The sequence below is a fragment of the Acomys minous genome (assembly GCF_964271855.1).
Source record: "Acomys minous genome assembly, chromosome: 16".
Taxonomy (NCBI): Eukaryota; Metazoa; Chordata; class Mammalia; order Rodentia; family Muridae; genus Acomys; species Acomys minous.
This window is the reverse complement of record NC_140498.1, coordinates 94111947-94131248: the sequence shown is the minus strand read 5'-3', so window position 1 is coordinate 94131248 and position 19302 is coordinate 94111947. Positions and strand designations below refer to the sequence as shown.

Genomic DNA, 19302 nt, shown 5'->3' with positions numbered 1-19302 from the left:
GGGGGACCGGACTTCCCCCAAGTTGTTCCAGACAGAGATCGGGACGTTCTGAGGCTGGGTAAAAAAAAAAGAAAAAGAAAAAAAAGAAAAAAAAAAAAGAAAAGAAAGAAAAGAAAAAAGAAAATGCCAGTGGCAGACAGTCGGGGGGTGGTGGGATCTTGTTGTCCTGTGTTCCCCGGCTCAGTGGCCAAGGTTGGGGAGAAATGCTTGTGAGGTTGGGGTGAGGGGAGGAGGGGTTGTTCTAGGCAGAGACAGTGGATGAATCATGCGCTGGCCCTGCTCTGGTTATTGGCTAAAATGAGGAGTTTTCCGAGTCTGTGGAATCTTTTTGTTTGAGCTGGAGGGGAATATGGCTCATGGGATCCAACTATCTCACTTCGTAGACAGAGCGACTGCAGACTGCAAGCAAGCAGAGACCTTTGCCCAGGAGTTAGGGACAAGCTCTGCCTCCTGCCTGTCCCAGGGCCCTGGCTATAAGGCAGGACCTGAAGGAAGGTGACAGAAGGGGCCTGTGTTGGTGTCAGGGATGCCTCAGAGGTGATCTCTCTCAGCAAGAGAGATCTAGAGTTACTGTGGTGGTGTAGTGACCAGGCCTGTGTCCGTTTAGCTGTGGCTGCTGAGAGCCTATCTAGAAAGTGGCAGCATTCAGGCGGCATTTAGGCAGCATTTAGGGGATTCCCATTTGACTATTCCCAATAGTCTTGAGGCCCTCTAGGGAAGATGGTTTTTGGCACTCGAGATGACAGGCACAAAGCTAGAAATTAACTGGGCGAGGCAAGCCCACTGTGAGGAGTAAGCTGAGAGAGAGAAAGCGAGTGTGTGTGGGGGGGGATGGGAGGGAGGGAAGGAGGGAGGGAGAGGGAGGCAGGCTTCATGAAAGGCTGAAGTATATCTTTCTGGTTCCTTCCTTGCAGTGTGGTAAGGTACCAGCCTATGGAGGAATGAGCATTTAGTAAGCGCCTATGGCGTACTCTGTGCTGGGCACTTTCTATGTGCCCTCACAGTACTGCAAACCACTCTTTCAGCATTACTCACATGAGCTGAGCAGAGTCCTGTGGAGACTCTCACACAGCGCAGGCCCGGGCTCTCTCCCCAGGGACCCTCAGCTTAGTTAGCTAGCACACAGTCCTCCACCAGGCTCCCCTGAAGACCAGGGAGGAGGCTCAGAGCCGAGGCCGCCCAAGTCTGATTTACCAGGAAGCTGAGCGGGGCTGTCTGGAGCCTTTGGGGGCTGAAGTGGATGAATAGTCCCCTGATGGGGAATTCTCTCTGGGGACCCTGCTGTTTTGGGAAAGGGAGCAGGATCCCAGAGCCAAAGGACCAGCGGGGCAGTGTGGGCCGGTCTTGCCAAGCCCTTTGCCCCTAGACCGCAAGCGTGAAGGATGCTTGGGATTCCAGCAGCTGAGCCGTCAGTGTCTTATCGCCTCTGAGTGTTAACTAGAACTCTCTCTGGGGAAAGAGGGATGCCAACAGTGTGAAGGGGCAGTGGTCCTGACGCAGGACAACATGGGGCACATCGGGCCTAGAGTACCCTGTCACGGGGACGGAGGCCGTGTTGGGTTACACCACGCCTGTATCTCCTCTCTGCTCCGTTATGTTCCTACTCAGCTGAGGTGGGCAGAGCCCAGGAGTTGTCTCAAGTGAGCACCTGGCTTATGGCATCCATTGGAGAGTCAGCTGTGGAAAATGGGTCTGTAGTAATGGTGGTGATGACGGTGAAATGGTGTTGATGATGGTGAGATGGTGGTGCTGATGACGGTGTTGATGGTGGGATGGTGGTGCTGATGATGGTGTTGATGGTGGGATGGTGATGTTGGTGATGTTGATGGTGATGATGGTTAGATGGTGGTGCTGATGACGGTGTTGATGATGGTGAAATGGTGTTGATGATGGTGAGATGGTGATGTTGATGGTGATGATGGTGAGATGGTGGTGCTGATGATGGTGAGATGGCAATCTGCCAGGAAGGACAGGGCACAAGGCTTGGACAGCCCAGAGCCGTCAGCTAATGTGTTTAAAGGTGCAGCTCCCTTAGTGGCTGCCAATAACGGATGAGAAAATCCAAAGGGCCTTAGTGATTCACCAGTTTTTGAATGAGACAAAAACAAAAAATAGAGCCAGGCGTGGTGGCGCATGCCTTTAATCACAGCACTCGGGAGGCAGAGGCAGGCGGATCGCTGTGAGTTCAAGGCCAGCCTGGACTACAAAGCGAGTCTAGGACAGCCAAGGCTACACAGAGACCCTGTCTGGAGAAAAGAAAAAAAAATAAAAAATAAAAAAACTTGGACCTGTGTGGCGGCACTCACACATTCTTAGGGTCAGGCCATGGCCGACAACTTTTGATGTGTGGAATTCAGTTGTCAACTGGGATTGATGTGTCTCATTTTAAAATCACAAATAGGGGTGGGGAACTGTAGCATGGCCACGAATAAGGGACTGGTTTACACAGCACAACACACCCTGCAGGACAATTTGACATGGCCCCACCCAGGGGCTAATTTGAGATTCTGATGGGCTCTGGCCTGCGGTCTCCAGAGGGTGGAATAAGTAGCCTTTGAAGTTCTGTGCCCTTCGCCAGAACCCAGAATATTTTAAATAAAGAATGATTCAAGAGCCAGCCTGCTTATGCCTGGACAAAAAAGGCACCATCAGAAAACAGCTTGCTTTTGAAGTTCACTGGGGCTGTCCCAGCACCAGACAACAGGGCGCTTCGCTGAGCTACACAACTGGGCAGCTCAGGGCAGGAGTGGGCTATCCACGTCCAAGTCAGGGAGACACGGCCGATGTAGCCTAGGCTGCCCTCAAACCTTTGATCTTCCTCCTCAGCCTGTCAAGTGCTGGGTTTATAGGCAGGTGCCACCAAGAGCCGTGGGATGCTGGTTTTGGACCGGGGGCCTAGTGCAGTACATGAGCTGGGCCTCTTTACTCTGCCTTAGCTCACTGTTCACCACAAAGCCGGTGCGGCCTCCAGAATAGGACGGCCAGGAGGAGGCTGGAGCCCTGCGCCTCAAGGGCAGCCGTCTAACCTCATCCGAGGCTGCCTGCTTGGCCCACAGGGTTATGGTCTCAGCCAGCTTCCTGGTTAGTGTCTGACTTTCACAGAGCAGGGGAATTACTGCAGGAACCCTCGGCACCAATGTGAACTGACCGGATCTCCCAGAGTGCTCTGGCCAGCGAGGAGCACTGGCCATATCCTCTACCCTTGCAAAGGCACCTAAGTGGCTACTGCATCTGCTGTGCTGTGTCGCCCATCTCAGTCTGGCCTTGGGAACCCAAAGGGCTCTGGGCTGCACTAGGGGTGAAGAAGTCAAGAGACAGGCTCGCTAGAGAAAGCTATCGTCTTACATTCTTTTATTATAATATGTATGCAGATCTGTTAAATATACAGTAATAAATCCTGACAAGTAACCAGAAGGAGGCATTCTGCTGTCACTCTCCCCCAGAGAAGGGACAACTCGCTGTCACTCTCCAAAGCTTAAGACTTCGGTGCTGATTTCAGACCCAGGCCACAAAACAAATCAAGATACTAATTGCATTAAGGACACAGTGAGCTGAAAGGACACGGGATGGGCGCAGCCAGAGCCACGGTGCAAATGGCGAACAGTGTGCGTGTCTCGTAGCTTCTTTGCTGTGGTGTGAGTGCGGCAGGCAGCAGTCTGTGGAGGTGGGGCGGCTGCAGAGCTCACTGCTTCTGTGGCTCTTCCTTCCGGGGCTCCTGCTTCAGTTTGTAATCAGCCAGGGCGGCCTTGATGGCGTCCTCCGCCAGCACTGGAAGGCATGGAGGGCAGGCGTCACTGTGCGCACATCTTTACGATTGTGTCTGTTTAGAGTATGTATGTGAGCATGCGTGTGTGTGTGTGTGATGGCATGCGTGGTGGTCAGAGGACGACGACTGGGAGTGGGTTTAGAGGCTGTGGCTCAGGCTTGGTGACAAGCTTTGCCCGAGCCCCTGCCTGGCCTGGCAGCGGTCTTAAGGAAGAGAATCTCTTCAAGCCAGAGTGCCCTAGATGGGCACAGGCAGGGACGGTCTGTGAGGACAGTGAGGGCATTTGCGCAAAGTGCCTAACACCCAGTGGAGACACAGCAAACATGAGGTCCCCGAGAGTGAGGGCTGGCCGGGCTGTGCACCCCTCCTGCAGCTCCACACCGCAAGGCGTTTCCGAGGGAGGCACTGAGAGTGAGGCTGTGGGGGAAGTAGGAGCTGGGAGCTAACTCAGTAGGGTGTTAAGGTGGCTCCTCATTCCTGACTGCAGGCTCTGGGGTACCAGGCCTCCCCTAGGGCTGTGTACTGCAGGCTGGGGTGGGGTGGGGGGACGACACCAGGCCTCCCCTAGGGCTGTGCAGTGGCTGCTGCATACTGGCCTCAGGCACCGCACAGACTGACTCAGACAAAGACAGCAGAGAGGGCAGAAATGGGAGCACACACACTGGACAGGGTGTGTTAGCGCTGTGTCTCCCTTGCTCAGCCATCCGTCACGCCAGTGTGGTGGGGACAGCAGATTCTGAACAGAGACCCCGGCTTACCTCTGGCCCTCCTACCGCCTCATTTCCTCACCTCTGAGGGGAGCAATGCTGCCAGCTGAGGGGTTTCTGGGTGTTTGTTCACTGTGGCTCCAAGGCACAGGGCCTCTTAGCCTGACTTCTTACAGCTCTGGGCCATGAGACCACAGACTTCATCCCCCTCAAAGCTGACTGTGGCAGCTGTTTTCTGGGGTCTCAGGGTGTGGTCCTAAAGGGGAGTTTATGACCGCCAAGCCTGCCTGGCGCTGGGGGACGACTCACTGGAGCAGTGCAGTTTCACGGGTGGAAGGCAGAGCTCCTTGGCGATGTCTGTGTTTTTGATGGTCAAGGCTTCCTCCACCTGAGGTGCAGGGGAAAAGGCAGTTTTAGTGAACTTTATCTTGCTGAGGGTAGGTGGTGAAAGGGAAGGCCAGAACACATCTCAGGATAGGCTGTCAGGGCTAACTCTTGCTCAGTAACTAATTCCTGGGCAGCACTGCCACTGTGTACCGAGGGGTCTCTAGCAAGGGACACACTCTCATGCTGCCTTGCTGGGTAAGCAAGAAAGGACGCCCTGTCCACTGAAGGCAGGCACTGCCTAAGCGGCTATGCAGCCTCTGCCTGAGATGCCTGGGGTCTGAGAGCTGAGGGATGACGGGAGGCAGACAGGAGACCTTGAGGTTAGAGGAACACGGTCTTCCTACTTTCTGAGCATAGCTCTGAGCCTTCTAAACACCAGGTCCCGGGAGCATGTGCCCAGTCTCACTTCCCCTTCCCCAAGGCTAGTTCTTTTTTTTTTTTTTTTTTTTTTTTTTTTGGTTTTTTGAGACAGGGTCTCTGTGTAGTCTTGACTGTCCAGGACTCCCTCCCAAGGGCTGGGATTAAAGGCATGTGTCACCACTGCCCAGCTCAGGGCTAGTTCTTTTTTTTTCTTTCCATTTCCAAAGATTTATTTATTATGTACACAGTACTTTGTCTGCATGTGTGGGCACCAGATCTTATTACAGATGGTTGTGAGTTACCGTGTGGTTGCTGGGAATTGAACTCAGGACCTGTGGAAGAGCAGTCAGTGCTCTTAACCCCTGAGCCATCTCTCTAGCCCTCGGGGCTGGTTCTTAACTAACTTCCTTTAAGGCATTTTCTTCCAGAACAAGCAGGCCTGGGCTCCCTGGCCTCGGGGAGCTCTGCAGCAGGAATGCCTGAACCATGTGGCGAGGTGGTGCGAGGCCAGCTAACGGCCCTGCTGGAGCTGGCAGTGCAAGTGTGCCAACCTGTGACTCAGCTTCCCCAATAAATGGCTCTGCTAGAACTGGCTGGCAGTGCAAGCGTGCCAATCTGTGACTCCGCTTCCCCACAGGTCCCTGTGAGGGAGCGAAGCGTGAGCACACTGCTTTAAAGCAGGGCCCACGCTGCCTGTGTGACCCTTAACTTGCTAGGCAGCTGAGGAAGACTCACGCCCCAATCCTCCTAACAGCTGGGATCCGGGCTTGTGAGCCCAGGATGGGTGGTTTCGAGGCCCCTGGAACTCAACAGACCCAGCTCTTCACAGGCCTCTGCTATAGCTGCTGCCGAGAGCTCGGGTGGAGAGAAGGACGGAGAAGACGTCACAGCTCTTCCCAGCTTCCTCTCAGAGGCCCTGGACCGCTGCTGCTCGGCTCTCACCCCTGAATCCCTCTTCCACCACAGGCTTCCTGTGCCATCGTGCGCGCGCCTCTCTGGAGTCCTTGAAGCAGGAGATGTGAGGACACAAGCGGCAGCTACTGCACAGCAGCTCCAGGAGACCTCAGCGACCTTAGGGACCTTAGGGAAACCCCAAGCTTTCCTTCCAGTCCTGCTGTTGGGGCTGGGGATGGTCCTGTTTAACCAGTAACAGTAACTAACAAAAAGGCCCACAGCTCCCATGTGAGGATGTGACCAGTACATAGACAGGAAGAGAAATGAACTTAGACTAATGACTGTGTTTGCCAGTCCCTGCCAGGTGCCCAGGCTGGCTTTGAACTGTCATCTTCATTTTCCTGTGTTTTGTTTTTCGACTCATGACCAGATTCTCCCAGAGCTACAGTCACAGGGAATTTTAACTTAATTCTATAATTCTTTTGAGACAGGTCTCATTATGTAGAGTAGGCTGGCCTAGAACTCAACAGAGACCCTTCTGCCTCTGCCTCTGCCTCCCAAGTGCTGGGAGTAAATAGCTCTACAGCGTTTGTGAGCATCTTACCGTCTTCCCCTTCACCCACTCCGTGGCTAAGGAGCTGGAGGCAATGGCGGAGCCGCAGCCAAATGTTTTAAATCTGGCGTCCACAATCTTCCCCTTCTCGTCCACCTGGATCTAGAGGAGAAACAGGAGCCAAGAGGTGATTCTACAGCCTGACATCTGGAACCCGAGAGCCTGGAACTTTAGAGGTCCAGAGTGGGTGCCCCACGTGAGCCCTGGCTGGCTGTCCACACCAGAGGTCCAGAGTGGGTGCCCCTCACGAGCCCTGGCTGGCTGTCCACACCAGAGGTCCAGTGGGTGCCCCTCACGAGCCCTGGCTGGCTGTCCACACCAGAGGTCCAGAGTGGGTGCCCCTCACGAGCCCTGGCTGGCTGTCCACACCAGAGGTCCAGAGTGGGTGCCCCTCACGAGCCCTGGCTGGCTGTCCACACCAGAGGTCCAGAGTGGGTGCCCCTCACGAGCCCTGGCTGGCTGTCCACACCAGAGGTCCAGAGTGGGTGCCCCTCACGAGCCCTGGCTGGCTGTCAACACCAGAGGTCCAGAGTGGGTGCCCCACACGAGCCCTGGCTGGCTGTCCACACCAGAGGTCTAGAGTGGGTGCCCCACACGAGCCCTGGCTGGCTGTCCACACCAGAGGTCTAGAGTGGGTGCCCCACACGAGCCCTAGCTGGCTGTCCACACCAGGTGCTATAATGTCAGTGGCTATGTTTTGTTTTAAAGAGCTCAGTAGAGGACAGCACAACTTGGGGCCCAGCTGGCAGAAGAGCAGGGAGACGGTGCCTCTCAGCCCACTGGTTCTGTTTTCGCCCCTAGGCACTGCATATGAATCCTATTTGCAGAAGTCCGTTACAGCTGCGACCACCGTCAGCCTCCTCAGGCCCTGGAGAGCCTGTGATCAAGGTCTCCATCAACACCTTCCCACTGGGCACCGACTATAGTTAGTGGCTCTTTCCTACGCGACATTACGGAGACTGTTCTGAAGCTATGGCTTCCTGAGGTGCAGCCCACCCAATGCCCCTTCCTTTCCATAGAGAGATTTGGTTAGCGCACTCCTTTCCTCACTGGGGAGCGCTAACTCCTTGGGGGGGGGGTGTCTTCATTTGGCCGGCAACATTCACAAGGCGTCTCACGCTGTGACAGCAGGACTTACGCTGAGCAGTGAAGAGAGAAACGAGGCTGTCTCAGAACCCTCACCACCATGACAGCCACTCAGTCCATCTCACAGGGACAGATCAGATAGAAACGCTTTGTGTGCCAACGCCTTGTGGGGGTATAGCCACTACCTGCAATTTCATGACGTCACCACACGCTGGTGCACCCACCAATCCGGTTCCAACATTTTTAGATGTCTTGTCAAGGGAGCCCACGTTCCTGGGGTTCTCATAGTGATCCACGACCTGAAAGGACAGATTTACAGAAATTACGGGGGCTTTACTGTTTCCCTTTCAGATCAGCAATCCAAGTGGGACGCACACTTCTCATCTCCTTCCCGATGACCTTCATATTGGGACACCGGCAAAAATTCAGCCACATCTTGGTTTCAAAAAGTTTTCAACTACAACCAAACACTTGACTTACAAATTGTTACCAGGTTTGGGCTCAAACACCACTTCTGTTTTTGTTTTTGTCTTTGTTTTCTTGTTGTTTTTGAGACAGGCTCTCTCTGTACAGCCTTGGTTGTCCTGGACTTGCTTTGTAGACCAGGCTGGCCTCAAACTCACAACAATCCACCTGCCTCTGCCTCCCGAGTGCTGGGTTTAAAAGGAGTGCACCACCACACCCGTTTGGTTTTTTTGAGGCAGGCTTTCTGTATGTAGTCTTGGCTCTCCTAGACTGGCTTTGTAGACCAGGCTGGAATTCCTAAGGATCCTGAGTGCTGGGATTAAAGGTGTGCGTCATCACATCCGGCTTACCACTTCTGTTTTTACCAAACAAAATCTCAAGAATAAAACCAGCCCTAAATGGAAGATTTCTCCATTAGTTTCAAGGTGACTGTTAGAGATTAGCGGAGGTTGGGCAATGAGTCACTCGTGGCTGTAAACATAAACACGGCGCCACCTGGTGCGGGAGCGCCCTCTGGTGCCATAGGGCTGCCAGCCCGTCCAGGTTCCCGTAGCTTCTAATGTCAACAAAACAACCTTCCTTTTGGGGGTTGAAGGCCTTGAGCAAACGTACTCAAGCCACAAGAGAACAAACAGCCATTAAAGTCAGGGACACACTAACATTTAATAACCTCCAGTTTTGTTGCTGCTGGTTTTTTCCCCTTTTTTTGCTAGTCAACAAGAGGCAGCCTTATCTGCAGATTTTGAGGCCACTACGCAACATCTAACGGAGACTTTTGGTGTCTTGTGCAGAGATCTTTTGCTTTTCCGAGCGAGTCTCATGTCAAGAGGTCTTTACGACCCTAGAAGGCAGAGAGGCCTGCAAACTACCCTTCCCCTTCTATACTTTCTGCTCCCGACAAACAAAAACAAACAACCGACAGCCGAAGTGTTCTGTTGGTTAGGTGCTCGGCTCGCCCCGAGGCCATCAGCCCCTAAAATAACAAACCGCCAATAAGTGGTTTCCATTTGTTGGACCGAGCGCCGCACACGGTGCAGAAGACCCCTTTCAGATCGGGGAGAGGAGGTCAGGCGAGGGCCAGTGAGGGCGCTCATGCATGTGTGTGCGCTGTCCCCTGACCCCAGCATGACACACCAGGACCCTCCCTTCTGGGATGTCAGAGTGGGGACACTCGGAGCGGCGGGGCTAAGGTTGCCGCGGGGTCCTCGGTGCTGCTTATCTGTGCAACGGCTGCAGGTCCCCTCGGTGGCTCGCGCACCCCCTCGCCCGCCCATACCTTCTTGTGGTAGAGCCGGGCTGGAGCCGACAGCTCCCGGGCGGGGAGCCGCGGGCTCCGGAGCAGCAGCGCGGACGCCGCCCGCCTCAGACGGCCCGCTCCAGCCGCCGCCATCTTGCCGGCTCGCACTCGCGTCGACGTCTGCGACGCAGAAGGCCGGGCGCGCTCGTCTGACGTCACCGCGGCTTCGCGCTTGCGCCCTCCGGTTCCAAGCGCGCGCTTCTGCCATTCGGCCGGCCTCTCTGACCACACCTCCTGCGGGGCGTGATCGGGGCGCAGAGCGGGAAGGTCTGAAGCGGAGGAGGGCTCGTTTATGGGTGCTGCTCAGGCGCTTGGGATCCGGACGTGCACAAGTCCCTGTTGGACTCCTCGATGTGGCTGTGGGGTGCATTCTCTTTTCCCTAGTTCAGCCGTTTCATCTTTAGGGGTTAATACATATTGAGTGTACGCTAGGTGTCACTACGGAATCCTGGGGGTCCAGAGGAAAGCAAAACAGACACGATTCCTGCCTCGCCAACCTTGCTAGAGAAGGAGAAAGTCAGTGGGCGGAGAAAAACCGCCAATGCTTTTCTACCTCAAGAACGAGAAGGAGAAAAAGGAAACAAGCTTACATTGTATGAGCCATTGTTTTACGACAACGCACGGCGTTCCTACACAATCTAGCAATTTATTACCAAGATTAGCTATGAAATCACAGGACTCACATTTTTACTAGGTGCGAAGCGTTACAAAAGGGGAGGCAGCTTTATTCTTCGGGAGACAGGCTTTTCTCACGAATGGTGTATTCAATCGCCGAGGAACTGGACTCTAGTCTGCACCCGGGGCTGGGTTGCCGGGAAACGACCACGCACTAGAACGGGCAGAGCCTTGGAGTCCAAGAATGACTTTGACCTTCTTAAGATGGCGTCTCGACCTTAACTACGGACATCACGCACACACGACTTCCGCTATGACCGCCACTTCCGTTTCAAAGACCCAACGCCCGTCCAAGGTTGTAACGGAACACACGCTATGCTGATGGGCCTTTCCCCCCCTGATATTGGCCTTTAGAGGACTATAAAGAGGCTGTCAGATGGATATTTTGCGGTTTCCGGCCTCCCGAGGCTCTCCGTGCCGCCTTGGGTGGTGATCTAGCGGAGTTTTGATCAGGCGGACGCCGCGGACAGCCCGATGCTCGCCCGGCTTCGGCGAGCGAGGGAAGACCCGAGAGTCGCAGGCTGCGCAAGATGGCGACGGTGGCCGCATCCTCGGCGTCCGAGCCGGAGGTTGAGCCCCAGGCCAGGCCCGAGGCGGAGGGAGAGGAGGATGAGACGAAGGCAGCCGGCGTGGGGAGGAAGGCGCTGTCCCGCGCTGTGGCCGCGGAGGCGGCTAAGACCAAGGGCCCAGAGTGGGACCTGCATCCGCAGGAAGGCGTGAGCGAGAGCGACGGGGATGAGGAGGACGCCATGGCTTCCTCGGCCGAGAGCTCCCCGGGCGAGGACGAATGGGAGTACGACGAGGAGGAGGAGAAGAACCAGCTGGAGATCGAGCGGCTGGAGGAGCAGGTGGGCCGGGGTGGGCAGCGGGCTCTTTCCCTCGGGTCCCCAGGTCTGGCCCGCCCCCCTCGGTCCTCCGTGGTGTTGAGAGCGCCGAGGTCGCCAGTCTCCGGGTCTCCCTGCGTTCCGGGCTCGGTGCCTGCTCGGAGCTTTGCTGATGGAGTGTTCCATCGAGTTCTCCCCACGGCTGGGGAAGGAGTGTCAGCCCGGTTTCACTGTGGGAAACTGAGGCTCGTGGAGGAGGGTCTTGTCCTAGGTATCACCCCACTGGACGTGTTTATTGTTCTGAGCTGAGTCCAGGGCTCGTAGCCTTTTTACTTTTCAAGTCTGCGTGCATGCATGCACCCGGTCGTCTGTTACCGTGCGCGTTCCTGGGATTGATCTCTGGTCATCAGGTGCTTGCCGAACCATCTCTCCGGACCAGGACTGCCCTCTTTACCAAATGGTTTAACTGTCTCACACTAGGAGGAGAATACTCGTCTGATGGGGTATAGGAGGGAAAAAATGGTCGCGACTGTAACAGAAATGCAGAGGTTGAAGCTTTTGTGTCTGAAAGCTAAAGGCCCGAATCCTTTTTTTTTTTTTTTTTTTTTTTTTTGTGGGGCCGAGATTTGAGGCAGAGCCTCACTATGCAGCTTTGGCTGACCTGGAACTCGCTGTGTAGACCAGGTTGGCCTGGAGATCTGCTTGCCTCTGCTGCGCCAGCCAGATGAGGACCACCCTACGGAGGCCTCCCCTCCCCACACACGTATTTATTTTTATTTTCATTTTTTATGTGTATGAGTGTTTTGCCTGCATGCGCGTTTGAGCAGAGGCCAGAAGAGTCTCCTGGAACTGGAATTACAGACCGTTGTCAGCAGCTCTGTGGTCGCAGGCAATCAAACTGGGGTCTCTGGAAGAGTAGCCAGTGTTCCTAACCGCTGAGCCATCCTCCTCCTCCTCCTGGAATTCTGTAGTAGTTCTGCTACTGTGTCCTTAGTGCATTTAAAAAATTTTAATTAACAGCTTCCATTGTAAATTAGGAGCTATCATGCCTGCAAGATGTGCATAGTGCAGTTGTCATAGTAACTATGACCCCGGTGCCTGGTACATAGTAGTAAAGTGGTTCCTGATAAGATAGTGACAAAATTCCTTTGTAATCCAGTGAGCTGGCAGGCATAAGTGACACGTTTAAATTAGAGTAATTTGAGCAAAGATCAACAGATGGTCACTGTCTATAGTGTGGGCAGGGGAACCAGCAGTGCAGGCTTGGTGCCCACAGCTGGTCACAGCAGGGGTGAAGGGAGCCTTAGGGTGCTTGGGAAGTGCGTGGAGGCAGCACCTGAGAGCTGCTGAGACCTTTGGTCTGAGACCTGCTATGGTTTCCCTCCTCCACACCTCTGCCGGTGCCTCCTGTTGGTTAAGCCCAGCTGTAAACCACTGTGCCAGGAAGACCAAAATGTGCACCCTAGTTCATAGGACACGGAGAAGATATGGAGGGAATTGGAGGAGTGGGGCCCAAAAGAGATGAAGCCTGTTCCCACGAAGAAACAGGGCGCAGAGCAAGTGGCAGGATTTGTCTGCACTCACAGGTGGGCTGTGGTGTCTCACGGTTACCCGTGGGCCCGATGCGACGCTGGATGTGCAGCCCCTCAGTGTGAAGTAACAGTTTACTGAGCTAAGCCTGGTGTGTGGCACAGCTCACTGGGCTGAGCCTGGTGTGTGGCACCGATGCTCTTCTAGGTACGAAATGATGATATAGCTCGTCCCACTTGTCGTTACGTCTAATAATTATTAGTAGTTTCTGTTTTCTAAGACAGGGTTTCTCTGTGTAGCCCTGGCTGTCCTGGACTCGCTTTATAGACCAGGCTGGCCTCGAACTCACAGCGATCCACCTGCCTCTGCCTCCCGAGTGCTGGGACTACAGGTATACTTTTTATTTTTTACTAATAAGTACTCTAGTCCTTGTTTTGGGAGACAGGATCTTTTTTTTAAAATTGCCCTTACCTTGTGCTTGAGACAGGTGCACATGCGCCGCAGCAGCGGACAGTCTGTAGGAGTCAGTTGTCTGTTTCCACCATGACTGTCTCTGAGATCAGCGGCATGACATCGCTGAGCTCCGAGCATCTCTTCAGAGGACTTTGTCGCTCAGGTTGCCCTTCACTCTGTTGCCTAGGCTGGGCTCAAACTTGTGGCAGTCCCCTGTCTCAGCGCCAGCCCCTCACATGCTGGATTATGGACATTTAGCCATCATGCCCAGGGTAGTCCCATTGGTTCAGAGACACAGGGAGCTGACTGGCCGTGTCCTAGCCCTTAGTGAAGAAATGTCTTCACGCGGTGTGGTGACACGCATTTCCTGCAGTGGGCAGTATACGTGGTGTACACGTTCTCATTGGCCCCGCGTCACTGTGAGTCCCAGTCCACATCTGCTGAAGACTGGCTCTCCTGGTACTCAGGGGTAAGGTCACGGCTAAGGGGTCAGTTTGCGTGATTGTCGGCACACAGATGGCTCTGCAGCATACATACATAGGTGGAGTCACGCCTAGACATGGCTCTGAGCCCGTGCGTGTTTTCTGTGGAGACTAGAGGTCTTCCTTTCCCGAACCCCACTGTCTCTCCTTCCCCGGCCCTGGGATTGTTAGCTCTTCACGTGCCTGGCTGTTCAGGTGGACGCTGGAGAGCAGACTCAGGTCTTCCTGCGTGTCCCGAGAGCGCTTTGCCTACTGAGCTGCTGGGCAGCCCTGTCGTGCGTGTCAGTGTGCGTTCACGGCCCGTGCTCAGACTCCACCCAAGTGTCGTGACGTGTGTGTCAGTGTGTGTTCACGGCCCGTGCTCAGACTCCACCCAGGTGTCCTGCTCTTTTCAGGGTCAGAAGCTGTCACCAAGCCCCCTCCTGCCTACTCAGTGACTTTCTGGTTTTTGATTCTCAGACCTACGTGTAGTGTCTTAGTTTTGTTCACTGCTGCTGTGGTAAATAACCTGACAGACGCCCCTTAGGGGAAAGGGGTTATTCTTCCTCACACTTCGGGTCATAGCGCATGACTCCCAGGCAGCAGGACCGGGAAGCAGCTGTCAGACGCAGAGAGAGTGAATGACTGTGCCTGTGGGGACTCCTCACTTCCCACAGTTGGTAATTCCCCTGCCTAGGGAGTGTGCCGCCCACAGTGCCGCCTCACCTAGTGCAGTCAAGACAGCTCTTCGCAGACACACCCTCAGGCCAGTGTGATCTAGAAATCCCACGTTGAGACTCTCTCCAGGTGACTGTAGGCGTGAACCAGCAAGGCCTCCTGTTCGTGGTCATAGCCTATCCGACTGGGCTCTGATGACAGTGAGATGTGTGTTCTCCCAGCAGGGAACCTGAAAGTGCATCCCTGGTGACCTTACCCTGTTGCTCTTACCTTGTGTCACATTTGCACTTGATCTTACACACTGACCCACAAGAGTGCTCTTCCCCAGCCTGTCATGCAGTGCCGATACAGTGCAGTGCAAGTGCATTGCAGAGCCGGTGCAGTGAGGTGCAGGTGCAGTGCAGAGCCGGCACAGTGAGGTGCAGTGCAGGTGCATTGCAGAGCCGGTGCAGTGAGGTGCAGTGCAGAGCTGGCACAGTGAGGTGCAGTGCAGGCGCAGTGAGGTGCGGTGCAGGTGCAGTGCAGAGCCGGCGCAGTGAGGTGCAGTGCAGAGCTGGCACAGTGAGGTGCAGCGCAGCACTGGTGAGGTGCAGAGCCAGTGCAGTGCAGAGCCGATGAGCCTGTGGGGATTGATTCACTGGCCCAGCTCTGGCCATGTTGGCCCATCATGAGATCATGAGATGGGCTTCAGGTTTGTGATGAGCCTCCGGATGCTGGGCCAGAAGAGGCATGGGTCCCCTGTGATTAGCTGCCACGAGGGTGTTGGAAACAAAGCCCAGGTCTCCTGGGAGAGCGGCCAGCGCTCTCCGCCTCTGGGCCAGCTCTGCAGCCTGCTTTCAAGTCACTGCTTCTGTTGTTTACCAGCATCACTGTGTGATTTGTTAGAAAGCAGTTGGTGAGTTAGTCTCTTAGCCCAGCTCTTCAAGCCGGGCCACACCCGTGGGCCAGTGCTTGGCTTCAACAGAAGGAGCCAGTGCTCCCCATCTGTGCACCCTGGGCGCTTTCTGCTCTGTCCCCTGCTAGCTCAGGAGTCTGGTTTCTCAGCACTGCTCTTGGTCACCTGACACAAACTTAATTGCTTGATTTTTTTCCCCCCGAGACAGGGTTTCTCTGTGTAGCCTTGTCGGTCCTAGACTCACTTTGTAGACCAGGCTGACCTCGAACTCAAAGAGATCCGCCTGCCTCTGCCTCCCGAGTGCTGGGATTAAAGGCGTGTGCCATTACTGCCTTAGGCTTTTGTAACTAAAAAGTTTAAATCATGGTTGGCAGTCTTATCAGATGCCTTTTCTGCAGTGAGGTCACTGTTTTCCCTTTGTCTGCTAAGTGGAAATTACACTAATTGGTTCTCTGACTCAAAACCACCTTTCCGTTTCAATAATATGTTTTGCTGCATTGTAGGCAGGGTGTGGCTCTCCACTCTGGCTTAGCCTTGTGCCGTAAGGACACTAGCTGTTTGCAGTTTGGGGGTCAGGAAGAAAGCGTCATGAGCCTTCACAGGCTGGCTGCCGTGGAGGCTGGGGCTGGGTATTTTGAGGCTCAGGTGTTGCCTCTGCACAGCTGTGGCAGATGGGCGTTTGCTAGCATTTGGCGGTGTCTGTCAGCCTGCTGACTGTCCACATGTATTCAGGAAAGAGTTTTGTCATTCTCTTTTCTTTGTTTCTCTGAGACAGGTTCTCCACGTAGCCGTGGCTGACCCGGAGCTCCCTGTGTAGATCAGGCTAGCCTCAAACTCAGAGAGATTTGCCTGCCTCTGCCTGAGTGCTGGGATTAAAGACGTGTACCACCATACCTGACCAGTTTTTTTCCACTTGAAACAGGATTTCTTAGCCAAGCACTCAGTCTTCCATCTCTGCCCGCTCGGAGCTGGGCCTGCTCCAGCCCGACTCACAGTGGTGCTCTGTGGCCTCTTCCACTGAGGTGACTTGGCACCAGGCGGTACTGTTGAGTGGCAGCTTTTCCCACTCCCTCATAAATACGGGGTGAGGGTGGGGCTAGGGGTGCCTGCTAGACTCTGAGGACAATTGATGTCATTTACACTCCTGCCCACTGTATATATGTAATCAAAGAAAATATAAAAAATAAAAAATAACCAAAAAGGCGTGAACTTGGCAGTATCACTTTAGAATCGGCCCAGGCGCCACTGGCTGGCCAGTGTCACCCAGCTGTGTGTCACACAGGAGTTGTTTTGTAGGTTTGGGATGTGTGAGTGTCGGTGGCTACAGTATGGACATGCAGTCATACACGTTTTTTTGCTCTCCTTACTTGTTCTGTAAGATGAAAGACCTCAGGACACATCTGCCATGTAGTAATCCCTGTGAGCTTTGTGCACCAGAGGTTAGCAGTGTCCCCACCCCATTCATAGTTGGGGAGCTGAGTCTGAAGTTAGCAGTGTGTCTCTCCCCCCATTCATAGTTGGGGAGCTGAGGCTCAGGAGGTGAGGTGACTTCAATCTTTGTTTCATTAATAAGCCCAAGGGGAATCAGCTCTGGGTTAGGAGAGACCGCCTTACCTTGTTGTCCGTGGTGGGGGCTGGTGCTGCTCGCCTGCCCAGTGGCCTCCCAGGTAGACAGCCGCTTTGTTGGGGCAGTCATGTCCTCGTTACCATGCGTGCAGCCATGCTGAGGCTGGCGTGTAAGGGTTACCTTTGCTCTCAGCTGTCCATCAACGCCTATGACTACAACTGCCACGTGGAGCTCATCAGGCTGCTGCGGCTGGAAGGGGAACTCAACAAAGTGAGGATGGCCCGCCAGAAGATGAGTGAGACCTTCCCCCTGACTGAAGGTAGCTGCCCTCGGGACGGCGGTACTGCCCACGGGAGAGCTGCCCATGGGAGGGTGATGCCCATGGAGAGCTGCCCATGGGACTGTGATGCCCACGGGGAGAGCTGTCCATGGGAGGGTGCTGCCCACGGGGAAAGCTGCCCATGGGAGAGTGCTGCCCACAGGGAGGGTGCTGCCCACGGGGAGGCGCTGTGGTGAAGGGAAGCCACCTGCTTTTTGCTTCTCCATTGTCCCAGACTGTTTTGTAGAGTGCAGTCTGATCATTCAGGTCCATATGTGGAGTACTGGATTCTTATCCCAATACTGTGAGAAATATTTTCTTTAGTGAAATTTAACTTCACTGTGGTCCCTATTCCTTTGCAAGAAGTGTATAGTTGCACCACAGTGTGTTCACAGCACCACAGAACTGTAAATTTAGGTAAACATTTATAGTTTTTTTAAAAAAAGAATTTATTTATTTTATATATGAGTGCTTTATCTGCGTGTACACCCGCACACCAGAAGAGGGCATCAAGTTCCAGTAGAGATGGTTGTGAGCCACTGCATGGTTGCTGGGGATTGAGCTTAGAACCTCTAGAAGAGCAGCCAGTGTCCTTAACTGCTGAGCCATCTCTCCAGCCCTCAAACATTTATAGTTTTAAATCTCTTAATTTTGTATGTGTATGGGTATTTTTGCCTGCTTGCACATATGTGTGCTCCTGTGTGTACCTGGCCCTCTTACCCATGAGCCGCCTCTCCAGCTCTAAACTTCATGTTGGGACAGCAGTTGTGCGTTTTCTTTATCCCCACACACTTGCTTCTCAGAAACACTTTAGTGAGCAACTTGGTGGCTGGGTCTTGGTACATGTTTACGACTGAGCTGTCAGCGTGGGAACCCCAGTGTCGGCCACATCTCTGTCCCCACCTCCCCTTCACAAAGTGCAGCTCACGAGAAAAGCAGCTGACAGAGGCCATGTGCACATTGCTGTCGTGGCTGCCCACTCACAGCCGAAAGCAGATCCTGGAAACAGTGGAGACTCGGGCCCCGGCAGTCAGCCGAGGGAGCGGCAGTTCTGGCCTGCTGCGTGACAGGGTAGGATCCACTCCTGTGGACAGGGGTGTCACGAGCTAGCTGGCCCTGAGTCTCCACAGGCGTGCCATCGCTCTAGGATCTTGCAAGATTAGCATAAAGAGTGCCCAGAGCATGAGCATGTGCTCTGTGGAGCAGGCTGGAAGCGCAGCCTGCGCTTGGCTCAGCTCTGGGAGCCGCGGGGGCAGGTGACGGGGGCAGGTGACGGGGGCAGGTGAGGGCGCGTGCTGAGCTCTGCTGTCATCCTAGAGCTCTGGCTGGAGTGGCTGCACGATGAGATCAGCATGGCCGTGGACGGCCTAGACCGCGAGCACGTGTACGAGCTCTTCGAGAGAGCCGTGAAGGACTACATCTGTGAGTGCCGGGCCTGGGTGCTGGGTGCTGTGTCTGCTGCCCTGTGCTGTGCTGTGGTGCTGCCAGGGAGGGCGGCCTTAGCCCAGAACAGAGTTCACTTCCTTTGTGGTGTTCTAGTGTTAGTGGAGACTGTTTGGGCCTAAGGTAAAAGTAGAAAAATGTTCGTAGGGAGAGAGTAAATGCCTTGGCATTTGTCTGGCAGGACTCACACGGGATTTCTAGGCACGTAAAGTTTAGCTTGCATCTGTCAATTGAAACAGACTCTCACTCTGCAGCCCAGGCTAGCCTTCAGCTTGTGGCCGTCCTGCCTCTGCCTCCTGAGTGCTGGCTGGAGGACATGACAGTCTGTCTGTCCCACCGCGTCCTTTTTGTTGTTGCTGCTTTGAGACAAGTTCTCATCATATAGCTCAGGCTGGCTCTGCTTCAGCTGCCCGACATAGTGCACACGTGTGTGTCACCACACACACTCCTGTCATCACCAGTGTCACCACACACACTCCTGTCATCACCAGTGTCACCACACACTCACACCTGTCATCACCAGTGTCACCACACACTCACGCCTGTCATCACCAGTGTCACCACACACACTCCTGTCATCACCAGTGTCACCACATCCTCACATCTGTCATCACAAGTGTCACCACACTTGCACCTGTCATCATGAGTTCCAAGCCAGCCTGGGCTACACAGTGACGTCAAGGGCACCTTAGGGTACATAGTGAGACCTCTATCTCAAAACCCCAAAAACTGTTTGAAGTATTGGCTTTGCACAGCCTCTCTTACCAGTTTGGACAACAGGCTTTTGAGAAGAAGGTGAGTGGGGTGCCCCCTGTAACCCCAGCACCAGGGGGTGGATCAGGAGCTCAAGGGAACCTAGGTATATAGTGAGATGGGAGCTCT

General features: G+C 54.4%; 2 protein-coding genes and 2 long non-coding RNA genes across 5 annotated transcripts in view; 2 read left to right on the top strand and 2 right to left on the bottom strand.

The window, feature by feature from the left end:
* Window positions 1-887: 887 nt before the first annotated feature.
* LOC311587719 lies at window positions 888-3731 on the top strand. Its single transcript, XR_014775951.1, has 3 exons — window positions 888-1697; window positions 1741-1807; window positions 1950-3731. It is a non-coding gene; the product is annotated as an uncharacterized lncRNA (long non-coding RNA).
* Window positions 3335-9718, bottom strand: ISCU (iron-sulfur cluster assembly enzyme). Its single transcript, XM_084764840.1, has 5 exons — window positions 9555-9718; window positions 7999-8112; window positions 6719-6829; window positions 4783-4861; window positions 3335-3768 (listed from the first exon to the last, which is right to left on the bottom strand). Exons 1-5 carry the CDS (start codon window positions 9666-9668, stop codon window positions 3683-3685), a joined length of 504 nt encoding a protein of 167 aa, XP_084620966.1. The 5' UTR covers window positions 9669-9718; the 3' UTR covers window positions 3335-3682.
* A 37-nt stretch (window positions 9719-9755) lies between these two features.
* SART3 (spliceosome associated factor 3, U4/U6 recycling protein) overlaps window positions 9756-19302 on the top strand; it is a 28009-nt gene continuing 18462 nt past the window's right edge. The window contains exons 1-3 of one of the 2 annotated variants that reach the window (XM_084764833.1): window positions 9756-11098; window positions 16851-16977; window positions 18295-18399. In XM_084764833.1, coding sequence (XP_084620959.1) covers window positions 10781-11098; window positions 16851-16977; window positions 18295-18399 — 550 coding nt within the window. In that variant the 5' untranslated portion in view covers window positions 9756-10780. The remainder of the gene's footprint in view (window positions 11099-16850; window positions 16978-18294; window positions 18400-19302) is intronic. The other variant, XM_084764834.1, reaches the window with a different exon arrangement.
* On the bottom strand, window positions 18861-19062 carry LOC311587718. Its single transcript, XR_014775950.1, has 2 exons — window positions 18963-19062; window positions 18861-18898 (listed from the first exon to the last, which is right to left on the bottom strand). It is a non-coding gene; the product is annotated as an uncharacterized lncRNA (long non-coding RNA).